General features: G+C 45.0%; 1 protein-coding gene across 1 annotated transcript; it reads left to right on the top strand.

Moving 5' to 3' along the window:
• Positions 1–1,406: 1,406 nt before the first annotated feature.
• LOC121164617 (glucokinase regulatory protein-like) lies at positions 1,407–27,186 on the top strand. The gene is given in 21 exon segments (XM_040992745.1): positions 1,407–1,466; positions 1,734–1,782; positions 1,785–1,888; positions 2,061–2,129; positions 3,097–3,165; positions 3,549–3,622; positions 3,959–4,025; positions 4,215–4,268; positions 5,607–5,701; positions 8,162–8,267; positions 10,399–10,517; positions 11,072–11,170; positions 11,412–11,509; positions 11,867–11,938; positions 12,322–12,423; positions 12,594–12,690; positions 12,770–12,871; positions 21,934–22,081; positions 25,750–25,884; positions 27,023–27,095; positions 27,098–27,186. Coding segments are annotated over 21 exon segments (1,881 nt in total).

The following is a 27,186-nucleotide window of genomic DNA, read 5'->3' on the forward strand; positions in this document are numbered from 1 at the left end:
GGCGGCCTCTGGAGCCCAGCACGCTGCCTCGCCTGGTTCAGCCGGGAGCCGGCGGTGGGCGCGGGGAGACACGCGATGGCCAGGGTCTCCGGCCCTGGGATGGTGGATGGGTGGGTGGGTGAGTGGGTGCGGGGGAGTGCGCTGCTGGCGCGGGAGGGCAGAGGGATGCAGATGAGGCGTGTTGTCATCGTCTCTTACTTGCAGACTGCGTCAGCTTTTAAAGTGTCTCTCCCATTCATAACCTGGTTGGATTCCGATCGCCTCCTCATTCATTCTTTATTCCACAAATATCGATCCAGTGTCTCCTATGAGTCTGGTATTATCTCAAGTACTGAGGACAATGATTATTGAAGAGGGCTGGCTTTCGAGAACGAGTTATGGGGGCAAAGACCTCTGGCATTTTTAAAGCACTGATGCTTCCGGAGTGATTTTTGAAGAAATTAATCTGGGCCTCAGGTTTTCCCACCTGTGAAGCAGAGCGAAGGAAAGCCCGCCAGGCTGGGGTGAGGATCCTTCCAGATCTGGCAGCACTCTGTGGGTGGTTGATTAGGATAACCTATACCTACATGGCCCACTCAGACACGCCAGTCCTTAAGTTATATCCAGCTTTGGCTTTGCGTTCAAGCTGGGAAGAACGGACACCAGGGTGGATCCCCAACCTGCTGGCTGTGTGATCTTCAGCAATCAATTTCACTTTTCCCAGCCCCAATGTCATCAGCTGAGGGGCGGGGTGTATGAGGGTGTCAGGGTGCACTTCTTGGAGTTCCAAGAGGCTTATGGGTGAAAAGTGTGTCGTGCCGTGGTTAGTGAAGGCTGACTGCAGGTCGTATTTAGGGCAGATGCTTTGGTTCCTGAATCTCACTGCAGTATTTCTATTCCTGCGGCTCTTTTTCTCTGTAAGATCCAGTTCAGTGTGTGTACACAGGGACCTTCCTCCCTGTGAAGACAGGGGAAAATGGGCCAGGGCAGGAATATAGGCGATGGGCATGTGATCAAGCTGTGACCTGGGTCCTCTGACTCCCGCTGCGCCCAGGCCACTGACCTCTGGCTTCCCCAGCCAGCCTGCTCTGAGCCTGCTTTTGCCCATGGCATTCCCTCTTGACCTGCGGGTTGTCTTGTACTCCCAGGCTCCAGGCCCTGCAGAGAGGAGGTCTTTGTGCCTGAATGGCAGGAGCAGGGAAACTTCAGGAGCCACAGCCAAGGCGGGCTGGTGAAGGACAGCCCTGGGGGCACCTAGTGACTAGGAAAGGGGTAGGGGAATCGGCAGAGGTGCAGGGAGGGGGTGGTGCTCGGAGTTTCTGGGTTAATCGTCGCTGTAGCTTTTAGATAAGGCTCTGCCAGTTGCTAGCAGTCATTGCCACCAGTGGGGTTTGTGGGGCCTAACAGTGTGCACACAAAACAGCACCATGCCAGGCACAAAGTGCTTTCAACACATGATTGAGATCCCGGAGCCTAGAGAGTGGGAGGTGAGACCACTTCTCCAAGGTAGCCTTCCGCCCGATTCCTGGAACCATTTTTCACTGATGCTTTCCTCTACCCTGGGTTCCTGCTCAATTCCTCTTCTCCTCCTCTCCTCCTTTATGGTCTTCTTTTTTCCCAGAAGAATGCAGAGAACAGCTGCTGGCTAAGGCCCTGAGGTGTGCGTGCGTGTGCTGCCTCTCTCACCTCCTGTTCAGTAAGTGTGAATGAGGATTAGAGTTCCAGCCTCCGGACTCACGTCCCCTTTCTTCTAGTTGTCAGGATATGAGGCTTCTGTGCCAATCATGGAGAAGTCAAACCCACTTCCCGGGACTTGGACAAAGCTAATGCAGAGCAAATTGTTCAGTTGCTGGGCCAATGTGATGCTGAGATCTTCCAGGAGGAGGGGCAAATTGTACTCACATACCAGGTGACCCAGGCTTATCCCCTAGAAAAGGCCAATAAAGACATCATTCCTAACCGACCTCAACCTCTGTCCTCCCATACCGTTGCTCTTAATACTGGAAACCCTGAAAGTCCTCCCCACTGCCAGCCCCCAACAGCTGTCCTTCTTCCCTTAACCTCTGACTACTTCCCCACAGCGGCTATACAGCGAATCCATTCTGACCACCATGGTCCAAGTGGCTGGGAAAGTTCAGGAAGTGCTGAAGGTACTGACCCTTCATCTACTCCCCGCCTAAACTTTTCAGTTTGCTTATTTAACTTTCTCTTTCTGGGTTGGGGGTCTCTATGTCTTACTTTTATAGATCTTAATTGTCCCTCCTCTCCCAGTCCTCTCTTTTGGGTCCCTGCTGTCATTATTTTTTTTTTTTAAAGATTTATTTATTTTTACTTGAAAGGGAAATTTACAGAGAGAGAATCTTCCATCCAGTGGTTCACTCCCTAAATGGCTGCAATGGCCAGAGCTGAGCCTATCTGAAGCTGAGAACCAGGAATTTCCTCTGAGTCTCCCACGTGAATGCCGGGGCTGAAGGACTTGAACCATCGCTCATTGCCTTCCCAGGCCATAAGAAGGGAGCTGGATTTGAAGTGAAGCAGCCAGGACATGAATCAGTGCCTACACAAGATGCTGGCACTTGCAGATGGGGGATTAATTTGCTACATCACTGTGTCAGCCCCATTTTTAAAAAGAGCTGAATTTATTTTTATTTGAAAGTCAGATTCACAGTCATCTTCTTAATCAATAATATAATAGTAATTATTATCTACATGACATTAAAATTAACAAGTGCTTTCATGTCCGTTACACTCCCCAAATCTGCAAATTTGGTGTTATTGTTTCCATTTTTTTAAATAAGAAAACAAAACTTACAAAGCATAATCACAGTAGCTTGAGCAAATACAGCCAGCTATTTATTGGTAGATGACGCTGTCTTCACTGTTTATTTATTCAGATGACAAGCTTTCTGGGTTAATAAGACCGTAAGTAGTAGACATGTCAAACTGAGGTTTCTCTCTCCAGCTGAACGTTCTTTGAGCTACCCCAGCTGCCTGTGTTCTGTTCAGTTTTGCAGAAGGATTAGCAGGTCCTCCGATTCCCCTTCCATTACTGAATTCATTCCTTTCCACACCATCCTGACCTGGGTTTTGGTGACCAAGTGATTGTTCCTTCCTTAGGAGCCAGATGGAGGGCTGGTGGTGCAGAGCGGAGGAGGCACCTCTGGCAGAATGGCGTTCCTCATGTCGGCGAGCCCTGCAATGCCTGCCTTTCCTACCTCTTCCTTCTGAGGGTGACTTCATGAGGCCCACAAAGCTGATCATAGCTAGAGTCCTGGGGTACCCCTCTGTAGACTAGGACTCCATTCATCACTCTTCTCTTTCTCTTTCTCTTCCAAAATCTACATCTCACTGAGGAGGCTCATTTCTTGTCTATTGCTAATTCTCTAAATCTCATGCACCCCCAATTAATCATCTCCAAAGAGCATTTCTATGTGCTGGATTCCAGGTAGGACTGAGTTAAGTACTGGCTTATGATAGTCAGGAGGCAACTTATGCCTTGTAGAAGCGGAACATCTAAGACGGCTGTGTCTTCATGATCTCACCTCTCCATGTCCTCTGCCCCGTAACAGGTTTCCTTTAACCAGCTAATGAAAGGTCTAGGACAGAAACCTCTTTATACCTACCTCATTGCAGGAGGTGACAGGTGAGCCAGGTAAGCCTGTGAGGGCTGTGTTTATCCAAGTAGTGTTTTTTTAGAAATTGCATTTGAATGCCTTCAAAAAGAGATTGCATCCAATTTCCCTTGGTCTTCATCAATCTTTACTGCCTTTTACTTGACCCACTTCACACAGTTTATGTTGCCTAACTAGTACATAACATAACATAACAACTTGATTTTTCTTAAAATTCTGGAGTGGTTACCAATAGTCAGGAGGTGCTCCTTCAATGATGGTTTGCCCTTCTCTCATTATGACTTTTCTCAATAAACCATAGGCTTCTGCTTCCCAACTTATGGCTGACCTGGAGTCTGTCCTTATAGGTCTGTGGTGGCCTCCAGGGAAGGGACAGAAGACAGTGCCCTGAGTGGGATTGAGGAACTGAAGGAGGTCTGTGCTTTTCATTGATATTCAAGCAGAGACCTCTTTCTATTCCTTTTCATGGGGATGCAAAAGTCCCAACATTCATCCAAAGCCCACACCACCCTCTCCCTTGGTCCTGGCCTGGACATCCTTACAACTGGGGTGTGTGCCCCAGAGTCCTTCAGTCACATTACCTTGCACTTCCTTTTCTCCTAGGTGGCTGCAGGGAAGAAGAGGGTGATTGTCATTGGCATTTCAGTGGGACTCTCTGTGAAGATGGTTGAGTGGATCCATTTTACAGGAAGGAAGGGGGTGGGAATGGAATAACATGAAACTAGGCTGGCAAGGTGGAGCTAGGAAACAAAGTTTACACGAGGAATTAAAAAAAAAGATTTATTTGATTTATTTTATTTTTATCTCAATGGCAGATTTGCAGAGAGAAGGGAAACAGAGAGAAAGATCTTCCATCTGCTGGTTCACTCTCCAAGTGGCTGCAATGGCCAGAGCTGAGCCAGTCTGAAGCCAGGAGCCAGGAATTCTTCTGGGTCTCTCATGAGGGTGCAGGCTACTAAGGCTTTGGGTCATCCTGTACTTTCCCAGGCCATAAGCAGGGAGCTGGATGGGAAGTGGGGCAGCTAGAACAAGTACTAGTGCCTGTATGGGATGCTAGCACCAAATGGTGGAGGATTAGCCTGTTGAGTCACGGCACCAGCCCTTGCACAGGGAATTTTGATTTTAGTTTCATTACCTTGGATCCAGTTGTATGAAGGCCAGACGTTGGGGGAGGGATCCTATGTCAGGATAACTGTGTATCAATTAATCCGTCAGCAACCAAGACAGTAGACTGACTAGTCCACAAGTCAGCAAATGACACTGTCAGGTTCATCTCGCCTGCTTCCTGTTTTTGCAATTAAGGCTTTATTGGAACATAGCCATTTGTGTTTCGACACAATCTATGGCCTCTTTTATACTATGACCTTAGAGTTGAGTAGTTGGACAGAGATCATAGGGCCCAAAAAAACCTAAAGTAAATTTACCCTATGGTCCTTTACAGAAAAACCTGGTCCCTGGACTAGTCACTTGCTACTTAAAGTAGGATTGCTACTTTAGCAACATCAGCATCACCTGGGACTTATTCGAAATGCTGAATGTCAGATTTTGCCTTCCCAAACCTTCTGATTCCAAGTCTTCATTTAAAAAAAATCCCAGTATTTGTGAAGTACTGGATTATAGGAGCTCAAGTTTTCTCTCAACCCTGCAGCTCCCTAAGAATTCTCTGAGCAAAAACTGAATCCCAGTATTGTCAGCTGTCCATTGGGCACACAAGTCCATCAGGATATTGACTTCAAGTTGCTTACAATTTAGTCCTGTGGTTTTCAGACTCTACCATGCAGAAAATTCCTTGGGTGGAACTTGTTAAACACAGAGTAGCCTCGGCATGCTTATTAAACATGTAGACTGTTCCCTTCCAATTCAGACTCTGGCTTTAGGAACCTGGATTTCTACCTAGACTTCTGAGTGATTATGATGTACATGGGTATAAGACAAGACTCAAAGTAACCAGTTCCCTCCACCCCCAATCATCCCTTCCTCTTCCCCTGCCATCAGGCTCCCTTTGTGGCAGGCCAGATGGACTACTGCATGGATAACACAGCTGTCTTCTTGCCAATCCTGGTTGGTTTCAACCCAGTGAGCATGGCCAGGTGAGCCCTCTGTGTTGAAAAGATGCTTACCAGCCAAACCTGGGGAAGGCTGGCAGGAACTTGACAAAATCCAGAGCGCAATCATTAAGAAGGGCACAGAGGAGTGTAGTCTTGTTTGCCAAACCTGAGGCTAGTAAGGAGGGGTATGCCCATGGCTTAGGAGGTTTTTGTTGGTTGATTGATTGATGTGTTTAGTGATTGTTTCAGAAAGGATGGAAGGCAGCTTACTAATGCTGCATGGATGTCAGATCACATCCATTCCAAACAGGGACTTAACAGGCAAGGAAGAGAAGATTCAGAGGACAAAACAGGGTCACTTGAGGTGAGCTGCGAGCAGCATTTCAAAGTAGTATCAGAGAGTGCCAAGTAACTGCTGCTTCTCTTTGTCCAACACTCTTATTTTGGTGCTATTCCCTCCCATCATTTCAGGTACTTTGATCCTTGCTGACTGTCCCCCTTCTGAGAGCCTTGTGCAAACAAGTTACCCCCTCATTCTTATCTCAATTTCAATGGCTATTTTGTCTGATCTTAGATAAAGCCAGTATATTAAACCAATACAGCTCAGACGTGTCTCTGTGTCTGAGCTGCCTGGGGAGTGTTAAAAAAAATTGACAAAGAAGAACCTTAGTTCCTTGTATAAGGGACTTGCTTTTGTAGGTTTGGTCTAAGGTCCTGAAATAACTGTTTGTGTATTTTGTGGAAGGGCAGCATCCATTGGGTTCTGGAGCATAGTGTGGTTTGAAGAATTCTGCTAAATAAAATCACTAGGTTTCCTGTCCCTGGAGGGATTGCAACACAAGCATGTCATTTTTCCAGCAGCTTTGAATGTCTCCTGGTGGTCCCAGGGTGGGAGAGGAACTGGGTTCTTTCTCCAATTCAAGACTTAGCATGTCATTTGTAGGAAGGTGTGTCTGATGACCCTTTTCATGCAGGACTCCTCTTTACCAAAAATATATCTGCTGCAGTTGATGCTAATTTCAGGCCCTGTGACTAAGTGAAATGAAGAGCTTCAAACAATGTAGGCGTGGAGATCTTCCAGTTGTTCCTTAACTCAGTGACTCTTAAACTTGGCTGATCATCAGAGTCATCTGGGAGGCTTTTGAAAAATATGTATTTTTGAGCTCTGTTACAGAACTACTGAACTTGAATCTTAGGGTGCAAGTCCTATCCCCAAAGGGAGAATTATTAAAATCAAAAACGAAAAAACAAACCCAGATTCTTCAGGTGTTGTTGATGCCTAGGCAAGTTGGGGGAGCTTGATTTTTTTTTAATTTATTTTTATTACAAAGTCAGACATACAGAGAGGAGGAGAGACAGAGAGGAAGATCCTCCATTCGATGATTCACTCCTCAAGTGGCCGCAACAGCTGGAGCTGTGCTGATCCAAAGTCAGGAGCCAGGAACTTCCTCTGGGTCTCCCACACGGGTGCAGGGTCCCAAGGCTTTCCTCCACTGCTTTCCCAGGCCACAAGCAGGGAGCTGGATGGGAAGTGGAGCTGCCGGGGTTAGAACCGGTGCCCACATGGGGTCCTGGAATGTTCAAGTTGAGGACCTTAGCCCCTAGGCCACTGCGCCGGGCCCAAGGGGAGCTTGATTTTTAACATGGACATTGTCTCCTCTTTGCTAGGTCTCTAGGAATTGGAATAAATAGCTTGAGGATAAATGTTAGGAACTACTTCACACAATGGGTATGGAATAGGTGAGATATGTCAACCCTAGAAGTAATACAGAAGAAAAAAATGTAAAAATTATAGCCTGGGATGAGAAAGGGAAGTTGGGGCACCATAGACAAGAGGTAACTCTCTGAGGTCCTTCTGTAAGGGGTGACTCACAAATGGGCCCCTTGCAAAATCATTATAAATCAACCATGAAAGATCCTCATTCTTTCAGATTCCATGATTTATAAGTAAGCAGACAACAGGCTGTAGTTCTCTTGTCTCATGAGAACTTTGCTCTGTTCTGATGAATTCATTCAAGGAACATTTGCCAACTTGGCTGCTACAGACCTTTCAGCTTTGTTCCCTTGCTGGAGACACATCTGTCTCTCAGGTGTTCTTTTTGGAGGGATTCCCAGGAATGAGACAGGCTTCTGATGGATGCCAAGGTGGAAAATAAGAGGGTAATTTTGATATTCAGACGACAGGCATGTCTTCAAGGATCCTACAGAATACAGGGCTTGTGTGGCCCTGGAGCAGACTTACACAAGGCACAGGATACAAGAAAGCACTAATCCCAGGCTGCATCTCTAACTGGAGCATTGGTTGTTCTGGCCTTCAGCTGCTGCATGGTTCATGAACCTCTGTCCTTGGGGTTCAGGAACAGAACACCCTGTGAGTGTCAGAGCACACCTCTGTGAAGTCTTTGACTTCTGACTCCAATCCTAACGTGGGCTAAGATCCTGACTCCCCACTCAAGTCCTTCACTGACAATCCTGCCATTTCTGTGTCTCTCTGGATCCCAGAAACGACCCCATTGAAGACTGGAGTTCTAGATTTCAACAAATAGCAGAGTGGATGCAGAAGATGCAAGAGAAGCAGGAAGCTTTTGTGCTCAATCCTGCAGTTGGAGTAAGGCCACTCCTTTTCCTGTGTGCCAATTCCTTTCCAACAATTGAAAATTGCTTGCTATTTGCTTAGGACTTCTGGTTTTAGACTCTGTAACGCTCTGTCTATATTCCTGTGGTACAGTGTGTCTGCCAACATGTTATAAATTGCACCCTAATTTCCTATTTTCCTCCTTATGATGTTTTATCTTCCTGCTGACCCTGTCTCTCAAATTAGTAATCATTAAACACTGCAGTAGTTTTTTTTAAAGCCACTCTTCTCCATCTGTTTAGAGATAGCATTGAATAGCTGTTGTGATGTCTCATTCTCCTTTTTGTGTATTTAAATTTCAAATATGAACTTTAAAAAAATATGGTGCCGTTTCATCCTTCTGCTTTTCAAAATCCTCTCCAAAATTGGGTGTGCCTTTTAAAAATATTTATTCATTTATTTAGAAAGAGTTACAGAAAGAGAGAGAGGGAAGGAGAGAGATAAGGAGGGAGGGAGGGAGAGAGAGAGACCGACCTCTCGTTCTCTGATTCACTTCCCAGATGGCTATAGCAGCCAGTGCTAGGCCAGGTTGCAGCTAGGGCCCAGGAGCTTCTTCTGGGCCTTCCATGTGGATGTACCAACCATTAGCTGCTTTCCCAGACAGAGGGTTAAATCAGAAATGGAGCATTTGTGACATGAATTGGAACTTATATGGCATGCCAGCATGTTCACCTACTCCACTACAATGCTGGGCCCTGGGTGTGCCTTTTTAGCCTCTTACACTCTTGTTCCTCTGTTCTTCACTGTGTGGTGGATCCATCTCTCTGGGATCATCTCCCCTGACTCTGTCCTTCTGAGAGCTTTTGCCACTGCTACTCGGCCTTTTGGCTAAGATCAAGTGAGAGCTTTTGCCAGATCCTGTGCTCACTCTTGTGGTGGTATGCACATCTATGACATTTCTCTGGATTCCCCTTTTGTGAGACAGGAAGTCAGAACCTCATGTTATGCCATGGTTTTGCAACCTCAGCTTCCAGAGTTTCCTCTTTCTTCTTTCCTGTCTGCAACTGTTGATTTTCAATCTTATTTTCTCAATCATTGCTTTATTTTATTCTATGTTTGAGGACATGCAATCATACATATTTACAGGGTAAAATGTGATGTTTCAATGATTGTATTGTTTAATCACCAGATTAATTTGCATATTTTTCATCTCTGATGTTTATCATATATTTGTGATAAGAACACTCAAGATTCTCTCTTCCAGTTATTTTGAAAAAAATGACAAATTATTGTGCGCTGTGGTCACCTTGCTGTTCAATAGAATGCTATAAATATTTCTCCTATTAAACGGTGCCATTGTATCTACCAATCAACCTCTTCCCATTCTTCTCTCTCCCTTCTCCTTACCAGCAACTGGTAACCAGCCTGCTACTCTTACCTTCTGTGAGATCAATTTCTTCAGAGTCCATGTGTGAGTGAGATTGTAGAGCATTTTCTTTCTGTGTCAGCCTTATTTCACATAACACCATGTGCTGTAGGTTCATCTATGTTGCGGCAAATAATGGGATTCCAGGTGTTTTGTGGTGGAGCAATATTTGATTATGAATATATACTGCATGTTCTCCATCCACTCAGCTGTTGATAGGCACTTAGGTTGATTGCACAAGTTGGCTATTATGGACAGTACTGCAAAAGACATTGGATTGCATGGTTACTCACTGGTTTTAGCATTTCCCTTGCTGGCATCTCTTTACCTACTTAGTATGTTGTGTTATGCTTACATATCATGGCAATGGCTGCTTCACTGGTCTGTCCAAAGCACATCAGGTGTGAATGACCCGCCATGACCAAGAGTGTTGGGGTAATGGACAGAAAAAAAAGCACTCTGAAGCAAACCTTTGACCCAGCCAATAAGACACTCATTACTGTGACTTGCTCCCCAGAATCGTGAATGCACCAGAGGAATGACAAGAAGTGGCCCCTTGCTCTCTCTGTCTTCCTTTCCATGAATCCTTCCCTGACACTCCACCAGCACACCAAGGAGCCACCAGTACTATCAAATGCATGCCCCGTGGTCACTAAACACTGTTTACAGCCAGGGATCCTTGACCAGGGTGCTATTCCTTCATCTCACAATTCTTCCTGGTTGTCATTGCCTCCTCAGCCTGAGGGTCTCAGTGGCTCCTCCCAGATGAAAGGTGGAAGCACCACCAAGGTCCTGCTGGAAACCCTGCTCTTGGCAGCACACAAGACGGTGGACTGGGGCATTGCAGCCTCTCAGAAGTAAGGAAGAGCTGCAGAGGAGAGAGATCAGAGTGAGGCATGGAGAGGGCTGGTGTGAACAGGAGCATGGCAAAGGCAGAGCTGTTAAGTGGGCTGCATCCCCACCATTGCTCCCTGGGAAAGGAGCTGGCAAATGAATGCTGTTGTCTCTACTGTATGCTGGGCTCCTCAGGTGCACATCCAACCCCTGAGCTGGCTTGGAATCTCCAAAGCTAGCCTGGCTTCTTAAGGTCTTGTGATTTGAAGACAACCCAGAACTCATCCTGTTGTGGACTTTCTTCTCTTCCCTAGTGAGGTCCCCAGCCTTGCTCCCAGACTGCTCACTTCTCTTCCCTTCAGCCCTCCTACCCCATCCTCCTTCAGTGCCCTCTTGCCGCTCTGCCCTTCTTTCTGCCTACTGAAACCCTCCCTGTCTGCTCCTCCTGAATACAGTCTGCTCTAATCTCTGTACACTCACAGGGCCAACAGCACTCAGCTTTAAGGGGAATGGTAGGCTATCTGGGCTTTCAGAGGGGGCATTGGGCCCTCCCTGGGAGTGGCGACTGTTCTCTCAGGTGCCTCCTGGAAATCTTGCACACATTCGAGCGGGCTCATCAGGTCACCTACAGTCAAAGTCCCAAGATTGCTTCGTTAATGAAGCAAGTCAGCACCAGGTGTGTGGCTGTGTGTTGTAGAGAGTGGAAAGCAGAGAACTTGCCTGGATGGGGACTGTCCTGAGAGCAGGGGCGGAGGAGCCCTCCATGGGACATGTATGGGTGGTGAGGATAGGGGGTCCGCATGCTGGAGAATCATGGTGGGGTCCTTGTTTGTTTACTACCCCCATGTTCCTCCAAGTGCCCCTCTGACCTCTGCTTCCCTGTGATCTCTCATGACCTGGCCTCTGGCCCCTCCCAGCCTGAAGAAGAAAGGCCGAGTGCACCTGGTTGGCTGGCAGACCCCGGGTATCATTGTCATCATAGATGGAGTGAAGTGCATCCACACCTTTGGCGCTGGTGGGACCTTAGTCCAGATGTTTTTCCTGATTCCCCCTGATGCCAACCAAGGGCACATTGCCTAGACTCTATCCTACCAAGCCCATGGGGGTTTCTCAATGTCCGTCCTGCCATATTGAAATAAGTACTGTAGCTCAGTGCTTCTCCAGGAGTCCCAGCTCAGTCCTTGATTTCTTGACTCCTACACCTATGCTTAGCTATGATCTAAGCTCCTTTTCCTATGCCCCCTCCTCATCCTGCATCCCACTTGTCACTTCCCCTTCCCAACCCTATGGATGCCCCTGCAGTCTAGAGCCTTCCTTTCCTGTAGAATGCATTGTTTTTTGTTTGTTTGTTTTGTTCCTGTCTATTTCCCAGATTTTTGAGACATCCGTGGCTTTCTCATTGGTGATCATAGTGACATGTTTAACCAGAAGGCTGAGCTCACCACCCAGGACAGATGAAAAGGGACTTGTGTGCGTGTGTGTTGGTGGGTGGTTTGCAGGTGTGAAAGTTATTGATGTGCAGAGGGTGGGAGGGAAGAAGAGGGAGTGTGGGAGTGTGTTGGGAGAGATGGTTCAGAGAAGGGATTAAAAGTGGAGAGGTCAGGACCTTGGGGCAGCAGAAGAGATGTGGGAATTTCCTTTCCTGTTCACCCCTCCAGCCTGGCTCTAAACCACTGACTTCCTGCCTCTGCTTTTTTTTTTTTTTTTTTTTTTTTTTTTTTTTGCTTTTTTGTGAGCCTCTGTTTTCCATCTACAGTAGCTGTCCTCCATCTTCAAGTCTGTGTCCCAGAACACTTTCATGAGAAGGACTTTCCTATCTTTTTCTGCACCAGGGTCCCCAGTTCTCTTTCTCCCAAGAGGGCTTCCAGTTGTGCATCCTGCCCTCCATCACGGAAAATGACACTGTAGTCTTCATTTTCACCCTGGATGGTGAGGGGAACAATGGACGTGGTGGTGTGAAAAGATGAAGGCTATAGTGGGACTCAAGGGAGCTTTCGTTTCTCTGGGTCCATGGAAGGAATTGGTGGACCCCAGGGTGGCAGGAAAAACAGTGGCATGGCAGGCTTTCCACCCTGCTGCCCTGCCCTGCCCTCCCCTAGACAATCTCTCAGAGGTGGAGATGCTGGTGCAGCAGGTGAAAGAGAAGACCTCGAGTATCCAGGCACTGGCACACGGCACTGTGGGGCAGTCCCTGCCGATGAATATCCAGCATTGGAGAGGGACACTGGGTGGCCTCCCTAGAAAGGCCTCTTCTGCTCACCTCTCTTTCGCTTCAGCTGTCCTTGAAGAAGCTCTTTCCCTCCATCATCAACATCACATGGCCACTGCTTTTGTTTGAGTATGAAGGTAACTTTATCAAGGTATGGGGCATGAGAAGGTAATTACTTCAATGAGGGGCTCTCAGGAGGGGGAGTTCAGAAATTAGAAACTTAAGGGTGCAGGGTGGAAAGCTTGACGATTGTCTGCCCTCCATAAAGCCATCTGGACAAGTTTGAGTCACCACATTAGTGGGGTTTCTAAGGCAATGAGCCTCTGGGTTCAACTTTCTTTAAGAATATGTATGAGCTGCAGGATTGGCTGCCAGTCATCACATAGAAGGCTCATTTGTCCATTGGGACAGGTTGATGGTCAATATCATAGTCATCATTATCCAAAAATTATCAAGGCACTTTTTTTTGTAAGTTGTACTTTACTTATATCAGACATATTAAATTGATATAGTCTCTATTTGCTATTAAAATTATAATCTATCCATGGAGCTGTGCACCATTTTTGCACAGATAAAAAATTATAATCTAATATAAGCACTGATAATAAACAAAAATAATCATCAGTTTGTGTGGACTTTGCAGTGTAACTTGGAGCTTAGGAAATCTAGATGTATGGCCACAAAAACAGTAATTTTACACTTTCAGTTTTAAATTTTTTAAAATATGTTTTTCACTAATTTGAAAGGCAGAGTGACAGAGATGGAGAGGAAAGAGAGAGAGAGAGGGAGGGAGAGAGAGAGATTTCCATCTACTGGTTCACTCCCCAGTGGCTGCAAAGCACTTGCACCATTTACTTCCCTTCCCTTCCCTTCCCTTCCCTTCCCTTCCCTTCCCTTCCCTTCCCTTCCCTTCCCTTCCCTTCCCTTCCCTTCCCTTCCCTTCCCTTCCCTTCCCTTCCTTTCTCTTCCCTTCCTTTCCCTTCCTTTCCCTTCCCTTCCCTTCCCTGTCCTGTTATGGTTGAAACTAGAGCTTGTGATCATTGCTATATAGCTAAAAGACGAACCAGAACTCGAACACTGGTCTGGTTTATTCATCATGTAAAGGGATTTCAGTCACATTTAAAAGTTGAGCCAGATTCTTTCATTTATTTAGCCAGGAAAAATTTTTTAAATATTAAATTTTTATTGAAAATCGGATTTACAGAGAGAAGGAGATACAGAGAGAAAGATCTTCCATCTTCTGGTTCACTCCTCAAATGGCTACAATGGCTGGAGCTAAGCTGATCTAAAATCAGCAACTAAGAGCTTCTTCCAGGTCTCCCACGTGGGTGCAGGGTCCCAAGTACTTGGTGCATCCTTCACTGCTTTCCCAGGCTACAAGCAAGGAGCTGGGTGGGAAATGGAACAGCTAGGACATGAACCAACATCCATATGGAATCCTGGAATGTGCAAGGTGAGGATTTAGCCACTGAGCTATTGAGCTAGGCTTGATATGTGATCTTTTTGGACAATTGTATCTTAAAAGAAAATTATTATAACAGCAACAGAATTGGAAACAAACATCACCCATAATCCACTATCTTCCAGAAAAAAAAAAAACCCACTCTTATAGTAAATTTTGGAGACTAAAGTTTCAGATTTCTTTTCTTTGTGTGTGTCTGTGTGTATACATTCTATATATGTTTGTATAAGAACAAGACCTTGGAGCTTCATGGGTAAAGCTGCTACTTGCAATGCTGGCATCCCACATGGGCACTACTTCTTGTTTCAGATGCTCTACTTCTAATCTAGCTCACTACTAATGGTCTGGGAAAAGCAGCAGAGGATGGCCAGGTGTTTGGGTCCTGGCTACCCACATGGGAGACCTGGCTGTTGGCTCCTGGCCAACACTTGTCATTGTAGCCATCTAGGGAGTGAATCAGCATCTGGAAGATCTGTCTGTCTCTCCCTCTCTGTAATTCTGCCTTTCTCAATAAACAAATCATTTTTAAAAAAATTATTTGACTTGGTATTATTTAAATTTAATTAATAGACATTTAGAAAGAAAAGGTGTTCATGATTTTAAATGAAGAAAAGCAAAATAAGAACAGTTTGTCAAGGTGAATGCTTAGCCTAGTTGTTAAACAGTGCTTGAGACACCTGCATCCCATGTTGGAAGCCCTGGGTCAGACACCCGGCTCAGCCTTGTGTCTCCTGACTCCAGCTGCCTGCTCATGTAGTCTCTTGGAGGCAATGGTGATGCCTTCAGTAACTGGGTTTTTGCCACCTCTATGGGAGATTTAGATTGTGGTCTTGATTCCTGATTTCTGCTCCAGCCCTGTCCTAGTCATTGCAAGCATTTAGGGAGGGAATCAGTGGATGGGAACTCTCTAAAAAAAATTAAAAAAAAAAAAATCAGCAAAGAACATCCTGGAACTCTGTCTGAGTCTTCCACACGTGTTGCAGGGTCCCAGTCATCTGCTGCCTCCCAGGGTGCACATTAGCTAGATTGGAAAAGGAACTGGGACTGAAATGTAGGTACTCCTAATGGATTGCAACTGTCTTACTAGATCAAAAACCTGCCCCCCATACCATTATTTTTAATATTCATTTTAGTATCCCGTTGAAGGAATAATTTGTTTAGCTTAACTTAATTTGTTTATCTTAACACCAATTGTCAGACATGGAGACTGCGTCAATACTAAGATTTATACTAAAAGCTTTGTACTGGGCCTGATGTGACAGCATAGTGGCTAAAGTCCTTGCCCTGAATGCACCGGGATCCCATATGGGTGCCGGTTCTAATCCTGGCAGCACCGCTTCCCATCCAGCTCTCTGTACATGACCTGGGAAAGCAGTTGGGAACAGCCCAAAGCCTTGGGACCCTGCACCCGCGTGGGAGACCCGGAAGAGACTACTGGCTCCTGGCTTCAGACTGGCTCAGCTCCAGCGTTGCAGTCACTTGGGGAGTGAACCATCGAATGGAAGATCTTCCTCTCTGTCTCTCCTCCTCTCTGTATATCCACCTTTCCAATTAAAAAATAAATAAAATTTTAAAAAAGCTCTGTACTGAATATCCTTATATGCACACCTATTGGGCATTTAACTATTTCTCTGGAGTGAAGTGGAGTCACTGAATAACAGAACATTGAACTTTTATAGTCGATTGGCCTTCAAAGAGCTTTTTTTAAAAAAAATTCCTATTTATTTTTTAAGCAGTTTTTTTTTAAATCTTTATTCATTATATGAAAGGCAAATTTACAGAGAGAAGGAGAGAGAGGGAAAGGTCTTTCATCCAGGAATTCATTCCCCAAGTGGCCACAATGGTTGGAGCTGAGCTGATCCGAAGCCAGGAGCCTCTTCCAGGTCTCCCATGTGGGTCCAGGATCTCTAGGACTTGGTTCATCTTCATCTGCTTTCCCAGGCCATGTACAGAGAGCTGGATCTGAAGTGGAGGAGCCAGGACCTGAACTGGCGCTTGTATGGGATGCTGGTGCTTGATGCTGGATGATTAACCTGCTGAGCCAGTGCCAGCCCATCCGAGGAGGTTTAAAAGCAGTGTGGACTGCTTATTCCCTCAGATTCTCATACACACTATGCAGCATCCCTCACTAATCAACACCACAGGGCAAAACAAAAATCAACTCAGTGTTTACACTTTTATTTCTTTAATTACCACAGAGTCTGACACTTTAAGATTGCTATTGACTGTTTGATTTTTTTCTTTCATGTGCTAATTTAAAAAAAAGATTTACTTATTATTTATTTTCAAGTCAGAGATAAAGAAAGAAAAAGAGAAAGAGAAAAGCTTTCATCCACTGGTTGACTCCCAGATGCTGCAATGGTCAGAGCTGGGCCAGGCTGAAGGAAGGTGCCTGGATTTTGGGTCCCTCATGTAGGTCCCGGGTGGGGAGAGCCCAAGGACTTGTGTTGCCCCCTGCTGCTTTCTTTCAGGCAATTAGCAGGGAGCAGGGTTGGAAGTGGCACAGCCAGATATAAACCAACATCCCTATTTGATGCTGGTGTCACAGGAGGTGGCTTAATTCACTGGACCGTATGCCAGCCCCCATGTACTGCTTTATTACGTCTTCTGGGTATATGTATTCACCCATTCTTTTTGGAAGGTATTTTTTTTCTTACTGACTTGTAAGCAGGGGTGTGTGTAGACAGCAGTCTTTATTGTTGTTGTTCCCCAGTGTATTGTTTTATTGTATATTTTTAATTGTGAAATAGGCATTTAGATTTTTATGTAATCAAATCCATCAATAATTTTCTTTTTTTTTTTTGTCTTTTGTCTGATGCTGATTTTATTTTTTCAAATGGATTGAAACTATTTGAAATAGGGGATAATTTTTTACGGATGGTAGCTCTTGAATTGTCGAAATGTTTTTGTTACAAACTGCCTCCACATTTTTATTCTGAAAAATTTCAAGCCTACAGAAAAATGGCAAGAATTGTACAATGAACACCCATATGTTTTCCTACCAATTCATCAATCATTAACATTTTTCACATTTGTTTCATCTTTTTTCCTCTGAATCACTTGAAAGATAATTAGAGCTATCATTACATTCCAACTAATTACTTTGTGTTCCCTAAGAGCAAGGATATTTGTCTAGATAGCTACAATACAGTTATCCACTCAGAAATATAATTATTAATATGACCTATTGTCGAATATCCAGACCACATTCAAATTGTCCCCAATTATTCATGTATTGCTTTTACTTTCTGGAACTAAGATCCAATCAAGGGCCCAGCGCGGTGGCGCAAGTGGTTAAGGTCCTCGCCTTGCACGCCCGGGATCCCATATGGGCGCCGGTTCTAATCCCGGCAGCCCCGCTTCCCTTCCAGCTCCCTGCCTGTGGCCCGGGAAAGCAGTCAAGGATGGCCCAAGGCTTTGGGACCCTGCACCCGCGTGGGAGACCCAGAAGAGGCTCCTGGCTTCGGATCAGCATAGCAACAACCGTTGCGCTCACTTGTGGAGTGACTCATTGGACGGAAGATCTTCCTCTTGGTCTCTCCTCTCTGTATATCCACCTTTCCAATTAAAAAATCCAATCAAGTGGCCTGATGGTTTCTTCATTCTGTGTGGGTCTTTCTTTCTTTTTTTTTTTTTTAAGATTTATTTATTTTTGGGTCCCACATGGTAGCCTAGTGGCTAAAGTCCTCGTCTTGTATGCACAGGGATCCCATATGGGTGCCGGTTCATGTCCCAGCTGCTCTACTTCCCATCCAGCTCCCTGCTTGTGATCTGGGAAAGCAGTTGAGGATGGCCCAAAGCCTTGGGACCCTGAACCCACATGGTAGACCCGGAAGAAGCTCCTGGCTCCTGGATCAGCTCAGCCATTAAGGCCAGTAGGGGAGTGAAACAGTGGATGGAAGATCTTTCTGTTTGTCTCGCCTCTCTCTGTACATCTGCCTTTCCAATAAAAATAAATAAATCTTGAAAAGAAGGCAGATATACACATGTATGTGATTGGTATAACTACATTTGATCATGTGGTTCGAGTAGTGTCTGTTGAAGTTTTCTGTGTTACATTTCTATGCAATCTTCCGCCCATGATTTGGGCATTCTTTGGTAATTTTTGGTTGAATCAGTTATTACTGTAGTGGCTTTTCTATTTCTGTCCCTTCCATTTGCATTATTAGTTGGTACAGAAAGGCATTCTCTTATTTTCCTTTGCCTACTCTGGTATTTGTATGGACTCATCAATGTGTTGTTGTTAAGTGTGTGTGTGTGTGTGTGTTTTAAAGATTTATTTATTTGTATTGGAAAGGCAGATTTACAGAGAGGAGGAGAGACAGAGAGAAAGATCTTCCATTACGCTGGTTCATTTCCCAAGTAGCTGCAATGGCCACAGCTGAGCCAATACAAAGCCAGGAGCCGGGAGCTTCTTCCTGGTCTCCCACGCAGGTGCAGGGTCCCAAGGCTTTGGGCTATCCCCTAAGGGATATGCTTTCCCAGGCCATAAGCAGGGAGCTGGATGGGAAGTGGAACCGCTAGAACATGAATTGGTGCCCATGTGGTATCCTGGTACTTGCAAGCCAAGGATTTTAGCCACTGAGCCATTGTGCAGGGGGCCTTTTAAATGTATTTTTGATCCATTCCTGTTGTTACTTATTTTAATGCTCAAAATAATCCCTGTGTTTTTGTGACATATTCACATAAATATTTTAATACTCTGCTATGCTTTTTTTGGGGGGGAGGGGACATCTTGCCACTGCAGCTTACTGATCTCCTTATTATTTACATGGTTGTGTCTTTATATATAGTATTCCACCCGTTGATATTGTATGCAGGATCACAAATCTATTGTCACAGGCTCCGTTGTCCTTTCTCTGGTGCAGCCCTAGACGCAACCATCTTTCTGAGGACTCTTTGTTCTTGCTGGATTCTGTTATTTAGAGACCTAGATGCTAGGTGTTTCACACTGCTGCTGGTATATCTTTGCCTCTAATCCCTTTCAGCAGAAAGAATAAGGGTGTGTGTGTGTGTGTGTGTGTGTGTACACACTAAAAATAAGAACATATACACATGCATATGTATTTTTATCCTTTTTACTCTTTTTCCTTTGGCAAGAATATTGATTCCCAAAATTATCAACATATTTATTCAGTTCTAAAATCCCCACCAAAAAGTTGTAGAATTATTCTAATCCTACCTGTCACCTGCAAACTTCAAAATTTCTCAAGATTTCTTTGCAATTCTTTTTGTTCAAGGATCATGTCCTACTAAAGATATCTAACCAGAGTAAAATGTTCGCAAGCCATTTGGACTGCTTCTTCCCACTTTGTATTTATGTTATTAATGTGATGTACAGTTAGGTTCAATGTTTTCTTTTTAAAACTTTTAGTTCTATTTTAAAGCAGAATGATAGAGAGAGGAAAGACACATCTTCCATCTGTTGGTTCACTCTTCAAATGATTGGTGCAGGCTGAAGCCAGAAGCCCAGAGTGCCATCCAGGTCTCTCTCCCACATGGATGACAAGGACTCTTGATCCATCTTCCAGTGCCTTCCCAGGCACATTAGCAGGACCCTGGATTGGAAGTCAAGCAGCCAGGACTTGAGCTGGTGTCCCAATATGAAATGCCAACTTTGCAAGCAGTTGCTTAATGCACAGGGTTACAATGCAGGGACCTGGATTCATTGGGTTTTATTTGTTTCAGTATTAGAATGTTCTCAAGTTTTTATTCCTTCTTCCCCTCTTTCTTTCCTGAGCCAGAAAGAGAGAGAGAGGAGAGGGAATTCTCATTTGTTCATTCACTCACAAAGGTTGACACTGTGTTAGGCTGAAGTTCAGGTCTCCTGCAGAGGTGACAGAATTACCTGAGCCTTCGTCACTACCTCCCAGGGCCTAGAGTAGCAGGAAGATGGAAGCAAGAGTCAGATCTGGGTATTGAACCCACATGGTCTGATGTGGGATGTGGGTATCTTCACCAGCTTCTACATTCCTAGGCTAAATGCCTGCTCTTAATGTTATCTTTGAGATGTAAAGCATAAATTGCTTGAAAGTTAAAACTGTTCAAAAACTACATAGAAATGCAATAATCCAGTTCCTTCCCCCTTCCTCACTGCTCTGTCCCATTTCCACGTATGCCAGTAGGTAACCACTTTCATTAGTTACTGGTTTATCTTCCTGTGTTTCTTTTTACAAAAGAAGAAAGTATCTGTGCACATGTATCTACATTGCATTTCCTTCTTATCTATTAGGCAGTGTAATAAATTCTTGTGTTTTAACAAGAGATCCTGAAAATCATTATTTTGCTTTGTAGAACTCTTCCTCATTTTTTAAACCTCTAGATGTTTTCTACATGCTACAGTGGTCTACTAGGGCCATCCACTATGTAGGGTATTTAGTTTGTTTCCAAAATTTTGCTGTTATACAGTTTGCATGCCTTTTTGTAATGATAGAAGTGTAACTCCAGGGTAAACTCCTACAAGTACCAGAGTGGAATTAAAGGGTAAATATAAGGCATCTCTCAAAAAAGTAATGGAGGATGCATATTATGAAAAAAATCTTAAATATTTTCCATATGCCATCCTCCAGGAGTTTGGGCGACTGGCTGCCTCAGTGGTTTCAGAATAAGGGGTAAAAGTAGCAGTAGTCTGTTTCTAAAGCCTGCCTGGGACCCTGTACTTAATCTCCTCAGCATGTTTACCAAACCCCTGTTGCCCTGCAAGTGTGGTAATAGAAGTTCCAAGCACCAAAAAGTGGGAGAGACAGGGACAAGTGGCAGTTATACTCGCAGAACTGTGTGTTCGCATGGGTCTTGGTTTTCAATGTGCTTTCCCATTTGTTCTCAGGTTCCTCCAGAAGGTGAGTGAGACAGACCAGGAAATACCCTCACCATGGAATCCAAAGGCTGAGGTTTAGCTCTTTATCATGTGAACTTATCCAAGTTCATCTGTTTCTGGCCTCTAATTTCTTCTTTATACAGGAACGGGGATAGAACAACCTATTCCACAGTATTTTTGCAAGGATCAAGAGGAACATGTGTGTCAGTTCAAGGACTGCAGATCTGGAGTACAATCAGACATCATCTCTTCCTTCAGGATTTCTATTCCTTATATCTGGTACCTGGATAGCAAGAGTAAAGTTTTGGCAAGAGGAAAGTCCTACTATGTAAGGGCTCAAAGAAAATGTCTGTCTCCACTGAGGTTAAAACACAGCTGGGGCAGGGAGGCAGGGCTTGGATGTTTGTTACAGGGTTTAAGCCATAGCCTGGGAATGACTGCATCTTCTATTGCAACCCCTAGCTTGGAGTCCCAACTATCATCTGCATTCCAGCTATCTGCTAATGTACACCCCAGGAGGCAATGGGGGATGGTTCAAGTACTCGAGTCCTTGACGCCCCATGTGGGAGATCTGGACTGAGCTCTGGCTCCTAGATTCAGCCAGGTCCAGCCCTGGCTGTTCAAGCGTTTGGGAGAATGAGCCAGGGAATGGGAACCCTCTCTGTCTCTCTGCCTTTCTAATTAAATGAGAAATTAATTAAGTAAACAAATAAGCAATTAAAAAACCTAACATGCACATAAATGAGTGAAACCTCCAGGTTTGCATGGATCAGTTCTAGCTTACATTTGTCGACCTAACCTTTAAACCCTAGTTTGTTCAAGCAAATTATGTCTACATTTTGGTCCCTTGTTTTCAACTGTTGATTTCCTGTGATACAACAGGACCCTGTCCAACCTGCTCTTTCCATCTCCTCTTATTGTCCATACTCTTGTACCTTCCCTTTTTAGAAGTTTCCAGCGTGAGTTAAGCACCAAATGGGTGTTGAATACAGTGAGCACAGGAGCCCACGTGCTTCTTGGGAAGATCCTACAAAATCTCATGTTGGAAACTCGCATCAGCAACTCCAAGCTCTTGTGGCAGGCACTGACCATGCTGCAGGTAAGGACATGACATGGAGGGATGGGGTAGTCTGGCCTCAGTGCCCAGGTTGGCATAGAAAGGTGCTTTGCAGAGCTATGGAGATGTGTAAGGATAAGGGCTGGCTTTTCTGCTGAGAAAAAAAAATAGTATTCTTCTATTAGGTACATCTTTTCTCCTAAGGCATGCTTATGAAGCTATAATAGGCAAGATCCTTCCAGTTATAAATATGTGACACAAACCAAGTTCCTACTGGCTTAAGTTAACCAAGGCAAGTGGCTGCCTGTGTAACTCAACGGTCTCAGATCCAGACACTCCAGAGAAAAGCTCCACAACCTTTAGGTCTTAGTGCCACCTTCCTTTGTGCTATGCTCATTCTCAGGCAGTTTTTCTCCATTAGTTGGGACATTGTCCACCATTAGTGCAAGCCTGACATCTAGCAGTCTTAGCGGAGAGAATTTATCTATCTACACAATTCTCAAAAATGCCCGAGGAAGGGCTCTCACTGGTTTGGTTTGGGTCACATGCACGTCCCTGAACCAATGGTGCATTCAATCTAGAGTGTCCATGTGCTTTCAGTGGTGGTGCAGGGAGGGGTGGGAGGTGAGCCTCAACATCATGGCCTGAGCAATGGTTCCAGAGGAAAATCAAGGTGCTGATGCCAGAGGAGGAGGAACAGATGCTGAGCACATAGCATGACAGATGGCCATGAAAAGTATAGTTGCCAGATATAGCAAAGAAAAAAAAATGCAGGACATCCAGTTAAATGTGAATTTCAGATAAATAAGGAAGAGTTTTTAGCGTTAAGTATGTCCCATGCAACATTTGGCACATATATGAATTTTTTTCATTATTAATCTAAAATTCAAATGTAACTGGATAGCCTGTGGACCTTGTGCTGAATCTGGAGAAAAGAATCAATCCATGCACAGCTAGGAAGCACCACCATGTCTCTAAGGCAACCTGTGGTCATTCCTGAAGTCCAGAGGGACTACGAAGGAGGTGGAGTTTGCAGGTGTGCCGAAGGCTCCACAGGAAAGGTGATGCTTGAGCTTGCCTGGTGGTTAGGGCTTGGCTAGATGAGGACTGCAGGACTTTCCTCTAAGAATCCCAAGGCTCAGCAGGGGACTAAGCACAACACGTAGAGACACATATCTGACTCAAGTGCAAAGTCTTTCCAGAGATATGAGGGAGTAGGAGGCAACAAGAAGGGGAGAGAATGTAGAGGTGGGAGCCGGACAGGAACCTGGACTTACGTATGCTTTCCACAACCACAGCTACCAGCCACATGCAGTTACCCAGCAATCAAGATGTGGCTAGTGTGACTGGAGAACTGACGTGTTAGTTTTTCTTAACAATTGAAGTAGTTTTTTTTTTTTCTAATTAAATTCAACTTTATTATTTTGGTAGCATAACATATTTTGGTAGCATAACATTTCACTTAAAAAAATTTTTTTTAAAGATTTAGTCTTATTGGAAAATCAGATTTACAGAGAGGAGAGACTAAGAGGAAGATCTTCCGTCCATTGATTTCACTCCCTAAGTGACCACAACAGCCAGAGATGAGCCGATTAGAAGCCAGGAGTTTCTTCCTGGTCTTCCACGTAGATGCAGGGCCTCAAGGCTTCAGGCTATCCTCAACTGCTTTCCCAGGCCACAGGCAGGGAGCTGAATGGGAAGCAGAGCTGCTGGGATTAGAACCAGCGCCCATATGGGATCGCAGTGCATTCAAGTCAAGGACTTTAACAGCTATGCTGTCGTGAGGGGCCCATGGGTGCCAGTTCTAACCCCAGCAGTCCCACTTCCCATTCAGCTCCCTGTCTGTGGCCTGGGAAGGCAGTCGAGGATGGCCCAAAGTCTTGGGACCCTACACCTGCATGGGAGACCAGGAAGAAGCTCCTGGCTCCTGGCTTTGTATTGGCTCAGCTATGGCCATTGCAGCTACTTGGGAAATGAACCAGCATAATGGAAGATCTTTCTCTCTGTCTCTCCTCCTCTCTGTAAATCTGCCTTTCCAATAAAAATAAATAAATCTTAAAAAAAAAACTGGTGCCCATATGAAATTCGGACATGTGCAAGGTGAGGACATTAGCTGCTAGGCTACTGTGCCAGGCCCTACATTTCACCTTTTAATTTGAGCACCCAAATCACTATATGCTACAATTGTAAAATACACAGCAGACAACAAATACTTGTTGCAAACATTTTAATATGTCATAATTTTTAATATTGCTAACACGTTAAAAAACGTATTATATATTGTACTATATAACATTATTAAAATGCATTTTTTCTACTTCTTTAAACATTTTTTATTTTCATTTTGTTTAAAAGAGAGAGAGACAAAAATCTTACCTCTGTTGACTGCCTCTAACAGCCAGGATAGGGTCAGGCTGAAGCCTGGAGCCAGGAATTCAATGCAGCTCTACTAGTGGGTGTCAGGGACCCAAGTACTTGAGGCATCATCTACTGCTTCCCAGGATGCACTTTAACAGGAAGCTAGAAGCAGAGGCTGAAGACTCAAACTCAGAAACTCCAACATGGTATATAGCCATGCCAAGCTACATCTTAACTGCTACGTCAGATTCCTATGTCCGATTACTTTCTTTAAAAAAAAAAAGTATGGGCCTGGTATAGTAGCCTAGCAGCTAAAGTCTTCATCTTGCATGCACCAGGATCCCATATGGGCTCTAGTTCATGTCCCAATAGCCCCACTTTCCATTCAGCTCCTGAGGATGGCCCAAGACCTTATAACCCTGTACCCATTTGGGAGACCCGGTGGAGGCTCCTGAATCCTGATTTTGGATCAGCTCAACAGCGGATGGAAGATCTTCCTCTCTTCTCTCCTTCTCTCTGTACATTTGACTTTCCAATAAAAAAATTAAGTAAATCTTTTTTAATAAAAAAAAAGACTTAGGTATGTTTGTATGCCTGTATGTTTGAAATTACACACACAAAGGGAGAGATAGACAGATCTCCCATCCATTAGTTCACTCCCCAAATGGTTGCAACAGTCAGAGCTGGCCAGCCCAAAGCCAGGAACTAGACCCTTTATCCTAGTCTACCGTGTGGCTACAGGGGCCCAAGCACTTGGGCTATCCTCCACTGCTGTACCAGGCCATCAGAAGGGAGCTGAATCAGAAATGGAGCAACCAGGACTCAAACCAGCATCCATATAGCATGTTGATGCTGTAGCCAGAAGATTACCATTCTAAACTGTGGTGCTGGCCCCCCATTTCTTTTTGAATGAACCTAGTATTTAAGTATTTAGAAAATTTAAAATTACGTATTGGCTTGGATTACATTTCTATGGGCCGGTGCAGAACTAGCTAAGGGACAGGTATTGACCAAAAGGAAGCAGTGTCTGCAGTTGAACAATCCTGAGAGCAGTTGCTGATGGGTTTGATTAGAGAGGAAGCTGGAGGGAGTTGGTTCACTTGAAGATTACCAACCTATGAAATTGGTGGGACACAGCTGAGAATTTTTCCAGTCTCCTGTGAGTTCTCCAGTTCAATCCAACCAGCTGAGGACTGTCACCTACTATTTCAACACAGTTCTCCCCATCCTTGGGGATAATGGGACCACCCATTCCTTCTGGAGGATCCCAGCCTTGCGCCTTCCCACTTCTTCTTTGACCTAATTCTGAATTCTCTTGACTGTCTCATCCGACCTTCCTACTTCTTTTACAGAGGTTCTCTGGACAATCCAAGGCTTGATGCATTGAAAACCTCCTCCAAGCAATTCACTTGCTCCAGCTGCTGTCGGATGATATTTGGGCTGCTCCCATCTCCCGTCACATCCAGGTTTCACACTGCAAGGATCAGGTATCCTGCCCATGGCAGAGTCATTGCACACTTACTGAGTACTCCCAATGTGTCTGGAGCTTTGCTTGACACTGGGTTTACAAAGCTCAGTAATATTCTGTCCACCTGGAGCTCTTCCTTTTTTTAAAAAAGATTTATTTTTATTATTTTTTTATTGGAAAGGCAGATATACAGAGAGGAGAGACAGAGAGGAGGATCTTCCGTCCGATGAGTCACTCCCTAAGTGAGCACAACCCTGATGCTATGCCGGTCCGAAGCCAGGAGCCTCTTCCGAGGTCTCCCACGCGGGTGCAGGGTCCCAAAGCCTTGGGCCATCCTCGACTGCTTTCCCGGGCCACAGGCAGGAAGCTGGAAGGGAAGTGGGGCTGCTGGGATAGAACCGGCGCCCATATGGGATCCCGGGCGTGCAAGGCGAGGACCTTAACCACTTGCGCCACCGCGCCGGGCCCCTGGAGCTCTTCCTTTATGTCACTGTGACTGACAGTCATAGATTTGTGAAAGTTACTACAGACACACACAGAGAAGGCATCTTCTTCTCTGCCTAAGAAGCCATGAAAAAAGAGGGTGGGAGTGCTTTGAACTAGATATTTAAGGAAGAATAGGAGTTTTTGAGTTCTTTGCTGTTGACCAACTGTATTACCGCTTTCTGGTCTTTTTATTAGTATTACTTACATAGATAATATAAATATTTTAATATTTTAATTTATTATTATTTAAATATTTATGAATTTATTGGAAAGACAGAGTTATTGGAAGAGAAGGGAAACCAGAGGGAAAGAGAGATTTTCATCTGTTGGTTTGTTTACTCCCCAAATGGGTGCAATTGACAGGGTTAAACCAGGCTGAAGCCAGGAGCCAGGAGCTTCATCTGCGTGTCCCACGAGAGTGGAGAAGACCATGCACCTGCTGCTTTTGCAGACACTCTGCAGGGAGCTTGTTTAGAAGTGAAGCAGCCAGGTCAAAGACCAGTGCTCATACTGGATGCTGATGGTGTAGGCAGCAGCTTAACTAGCTCTGCCACACTGTCTTGATTTCATGTCTTTCAACTCTGGCATCCACCCTGGTGGCTCCTGATTTTCTGAACGTTCCAATTACTCCAGGGTTCTTCAGATGACCTCGCCCTGTTTCTTTCCCACAGGTGATCCCGGTTGCATTGCTGAGCCTCCTCTTCCGGTGTTCAACCTCTGAGGCTCAGGTGCACCTGGCTGCAGCCTCTGTGAGGCTCTTCGGAGCGCCCTCACCCGGCTGGGTCGGAAGCGCAGCGTGGACCCACTGCAGACTCCAGAACCAACCACACAGTGA

Source organism: Ochotona curzoniae, unplaced genomic scaffold, assembly GCF_017591425.1.
Source record: "Ochotona curzoniae isolate NIBS_2020 unplaced genomic scaffold, NIBS_Ocur_1.0 contig_883, whole genome shotgun sequence".
NCBI classification, from domain to species: Eukaryota; Metazoa; Chordata; class Mammalia; order Lagomorpha; family Ochotonidae; genus Ochotona; species Ochotona curzoniae.